Here is a 4,899-nt window from a genome sequence, read left to right as displayed (position 1 = left end):
TGAATCTCCTCCATTCTCATAGCTGACGTTTTTTCAAAAATTTAGGTGAATTATTTAATGCTATCTAATTTTGTCTTCACTAGAGCAAACTCATACCCACCTCAGCAATTCAAGATTCAACTTGAAGAAAAATAATTTTAAATCACCATGATCACGCATCAGCAGTCAGAAATTAACCAATCTGCTTAATGATTATGGAAAGAAATGAAGTTTCTGATACCTTTCTTGAATTAAAACCTTCTCCCAACTTCTTTTTCCTTCCGGTTTCTTCTAATTCTTTATCTATTTTCTCCAAAGTCATTATGTATTGAACAATTGTACACTTCTTATCTTTTCCTTTCCTTTCCTTTCGGTTTCTGTTATTTTTTTTCTTTTCCCTCAAATCTGGATTGTTTCCCATCTGTTTCAAAATAGAAACAACTGGGAAGTGGGATTGCTTTTCCTATTATTTTTTCTTCTTTTCTATTACCAAGTTTGCCCCAAATTCCGTGTTTCATTTCTCTCTCACACACAAACACACGGTGTAGATTAGGATGGGATTCAAGGAAAGTGCGATGGCAATACCGCTATGTAATGCCCCACGTTTTTGTCAACTCATTTGTTAAGTTATCAATACACAGTTTTTGGCAGTTTTCGGTAACAGCAGTGGTGGATCGAGGGAGCCACACACGTCCCGTTCTCCAATATATATATATATTCACATTCCTTCTTCTTCACCTTTATTCACATTCGTCGTAAAAGCTTTTCCGTTTTTCTCGGATATAGTTATTAGTATCTTGATTTATTCACAAAATGATATTTGGGTTTTTCTTATTTCATTGATTAGAAAAAAGCATTGGATTTTGGCTGATTTTTCGTACCCACCTGCCAAAATCCATTTCTTTCTTTTCTTTTTCTCATAAATCTGAATCCCTCCTCTTTTTTCTTTTATTTTTCTTTTTGTCCCTCTTCTCTTTTTGTTATCTTGAAAAAGAAGAGGAACCTTTATTTATCTTGAAAAAGACTTGGTTCACAAGTGATAAAGATTGTATTTTTACTCATAGGGAATAATAAATTCCTCTGCAGGGCTGATTTTCAGTTCTTTTTTGGCTGAAGATGTCAAGAATAAAGCTTTCATTTAGCTTGTTGGTATTGGTATTTGTTGGGATTAGTAATGATGTGGTGGGTGTTGAAGGGCTTGGTGTGAACTGGGGTACACAGGCAACGCACAAGTTGCCTCCTAAGGTGGTAGTGCAAATGCTGAAAGACAATGGAATAACAAAAGTGAAACTGTTTGATGCAGACGCATCAACTATGAGTGCTCTGGCTGGCTCTAATATTGAAGTAATGGTTGCTATTCCTAATGACCAGCTTCTTGTTATGAATGACTACGATAGAGCTAAGGACTGGGTTAAGCGCAATGTCACTGTCTACCTTTTCAATGGAGGTGTTAACATAAAGTAAGTCTTCCTTTTTGGGTTCTTGATTTTATCTTTGAATGGAAAATGTCATTCTTATGCTTTGCTTAAGTTAGTCTCTTGGAGATTCTGGGATTTCTGTCGCTTATCTTGGAAAGCACACATCTTTCTGTTGATTGTGTCTGTTTCTTGTGGTCAATGTGTTCTTGGAAGAATCTCCTTTAGTTATTTTCTTGATCCAAGTTTGAGTACTAGATTTTTATTTTTTTTTTTCTTGTTTGATTTGCGATAGGGTTGTTTATAGCCGGTGTTAGGTAGTAGATTGGTCATACAGCATAGCTTTGGCTAGGGGAACTTCTGCAAAGACTACTTATGGCCTGCTTGATTCGGTTAGATTTGAATCCCAATGGGGATTTCAATATAGTTTGGTTGAATCAATGCTACTTTTCAAAGAATCAATCCACTCGTTGGTGTTGTTTAACTTTCCAATCTGCAGTATACCTGGCAACCTAGTTGTCCAGACTTGGATTTTTCCCTTTTGGACTTGTCCACTCGCCCATATTGTTTAACTTTCCAATCTGCAGGGCGCGGGGCAGGGATGCTTGATCGGTTGTCAGATCAATTGTCCCTCCCTGAACAGTGTAATATTTTTTTGAACGTTTTGTAACTTTAAGTGACCTGTTTGTACATCTGACGTGTGATACTCTGTTACTGTTTATGTGGATTCTAGGTATAATAATTGCATCTTTGTTGTAAAGTTTTACAAGTAGTTCACATAGAGGTATATACCGTTTAAAAATTGTTACACCTTGAAGGATGGTTTTGACTGGCAACCGTCTGTGCCCCTAGTCCCAATCTGCAGTATATCTAGCAAACTAGTTTTGCAGACTTGGATTTTTCCCTTTTTGACTTGTCCCTTACTGCAATCCAAGCCTTCACCTTGCACAATTTTATCGATTGCTTGCACTGCAAATGTTATTTTTTTCTCTTACCCTTGCTCGATAATTTCCCTGTTATACTATTTATGGTATCTAATCTTTCATAAAAATCCTACTTTGCCTGGACAAACTTGTGCTTTTCTCTCATGGTGATCTGTGTCATAGAGCATCAAATTTGGCTTGGTATTTAGGTCTTGTAGAATTGTATGTAATTGTGGATATTTGAATATAATTGGCAATTTGGATTTTTTTATCTTACCAAGGCCGTACTACCTGGCACCTGCCAGTGAATATTGAATTTACCAAGGCCACTAAAATTTTTTTCTCTATCACAGGTATGTAGCAGTTGGTAATGAGCCATTTCTTGCATCTTACAATAACTCATTCGTGAACACCACATTCCCAGCCCTTCAGAACATCCAAAACGCCCTAAATGATGCTGGGCATGGTGACACCATAAAGGCAACTGTGCCATTAAATGCTGATGTCTATTTTTCACCAGAAGACAATCCTGTTCCCTCTGCTGGAAGATTTCGAGCAGATATCAGTTCCCAAATGACCCAGATTGTTCAGTTCTTGAACCAAAATAATGCACCTTTTACTGTAAATATTTACCCTTTCTTGAGTCTTTACTTAAACTCGCACTTCCCAGTTGACTATGCCTTCTTTGATGGGGCTGCTAACCCCATAGTTGATAATGGAGTTCAGTACACAAATGTCTTCGATGCCAACTTTGATACCTTGGTTTCAGCACTAAAGGGATTGGGGTATGGAAACATGAATATTTTGGTTGGAGAGGTTGGATGGCCCACTGATGGGGACAGGAATGCCAATGTAAATTATGCTATTAGGTTTTACAGGGGTCTTCTGCCAAGACTTGCTGCAAATAAAGGAACCCCACTTCGGCCTGGTTATATAGAGGTTTACTTGTTTGGACTTCTAGATGAAGATTTGAAGAGTGTAGCTCCTGGTAATTTTGAGCGCCATTGGGGGATTTTCAGGTACGATGGACAGCCCAAGTTTCCTATGGATCTTTCAGGTCAGTTGCAAGACAAATATCTTGTGGGGGCGCAGAATGTGCAGTATTTTCCTGCTAAATGGTGCCAGTTCAATCCTAATGCAAAAGACTTGAGCAAACTCGTTGAGAATATCAATTATGCTTGCACATTTGCAGATTGCACAGCTCTTGGGTATGGTTCGTCTTGTAATGGTTTGGATGCCAATGGGAATGCATCATATGCATTTAATATGTACTTCCAGGTCCAGAACCAAGGAGATTTGAGCTGCAATTTTCAAGGTTTAGCTATGGTGACTGAGCAGAACATATCTCAAGCAAATTGCAACTTCACCATTCAAATTGCGACCTCTTCTTCTATGAAGTTGTTGCCGGTAGCTGGATTATATTTAGCAGCATTAACATTTCTATTGCTATAGGCATCTTTCTGTAGATACCTCACATGTATTATTTCTGATACATTCATTTGAGGCAATAATTTATACTAATACAGCTGGGCCCTTTTTTGCCCTGCAGATTCATTTGATAAGATTTTGCATGATTGTTTTCTTTTCAGGATGACTTCTCCATTCAAACAAGTTGATCGAACTTGTGAAATGTTGAAATAGTTTTTAGCATGCTGATTCTTAACATCTACTTGATTTATGATGTCAACTGTTAAATTAACTCTAGCAAGACTATGAGCTCATACTTTGCTGATCAAAATAGTCATTGTGCATACCTTATCAGCTGTAATGAAATTATGCTACCGAAACCTGCCTTTATAACTTGGTTTATTAGTAACTAGACTACTGTCAAATTGCCAATTCTTTGTTGGTTCCATGATAAATTTTCTTGTTAACGGTACCGGTAGAACAAGCAGAATATGATACACCACCCTATGTGCAGGATAGGAAGAGGAAAAAACGGGGAGTGGAAGGATTGGAATGGATTCGGGCATCACAAGTTTCAATTCAATTTGGTTGTGTAAATCTAATAACAGCGCATATAAACTTGTACAATTTTGAAAGTAGGCTAGTACAATTTTGGGTGTAAATTCGTACGATTTGGTTGTAATTGTGATTTCTACATTATATCAAAGTTATGCCAGTTTATACCAGATGATGTAAGAATTACATAATTGGTTTAAATTAGACAACAACTTAGTTTGTAAGTCTAGAAGCCGATTGGAGTAGGGAAGCAAAGGAGGGAAATGAATCCTTTCTTTGACAAGGAAAGCTGGTAAAGAAATGATAGATGACAACATAAATTGACTCACTTGACAAGGATGGATAACTTTTTCATAAAAAAGTCGTGTGTTCGAAGACTTGTGTTGCTGGTGATCTGTAAGAACCATTCCAAGCGCGACCTATGATTTGAGAGACATGCACTGATCCGACTTATGATTTCGGAAACATTTCTTGACTCGTCGTGGTGATTGGAGCTGATCTCACCAAAGTTTTCTTTACCAAAAAAAAAACAAAAAAAAAAGTTGATCAAACGATGGGTTGCAAATTAGGAACATTCACGTGATACGTACAACTTCTTGTATTCTGAACGTATAGAGGAA

The 4,899-nt window shown here is 37.4% G+C and overlaps 1 protein-coding gene across 1 annotated transcript; it reads left to right on the top strand.

Annotated features, from left to right (window-relative positions):
* Positions 1-941: 941 nt before the first annotated feature.
* Positions 942-3,879, top strand: LOC113694866 (glucan endo-1,3-beta-glucosidase 8). The gene is made up of 2 exons (XM_027213764.2): positions 942-1,439; positions 2,671-3,879. Exons 1-2 carry the CDS (start codon positions 1,096-1,098, stop codon positions 3,767-3,769), a joined length of 1,443 nt encoding a protein of 480 aa, XP_027069565.1. The 5' UTR covers positions 942-1,095; the 3' UTR covers positions 3,770-3,879.
* The last annotated feature ends 1,020 nt before the right edge of the window (positions 3,880-4,899 follow it).

The sequence above is a fragment of the Coffea arabica genome, chromosome 6e (assembly GCF_036785885.1).
Source record: "Coffea arabica cultivar ET-39 chromosome 6e, Coffea Arabica ET-39 HiFi, whole genome shotgun sequence".
Taxonomy (NCBI): domain Eukaryota; kingdom Viridiplantae; phylum Streptophyta; class Magnoliopsida; order Gentianales; family Rubiaceae; genus Coffea; species Coffea arabica.
This window is presented reverse-complemented; position numbering and strand designations above follow the sequence as displayed.

Bases quoted from the DNA above. Each gene is read 5' to 3' on its own strand.
- LOC113694866 (XM_027213764.2), top strand. From the start codon at position 1,096: ATGTCAAGAATAAAGCTTTCATTTAGCTTGTTGGTATTGGTATTTGTT. The intron at 1,440-2,670 runs GTAAGTCTTCCT...TCTCTATCACAG, and splicing joins AATGGAGGTGTTAACATAAA to GTATGTAGCAGTTGGTAATG.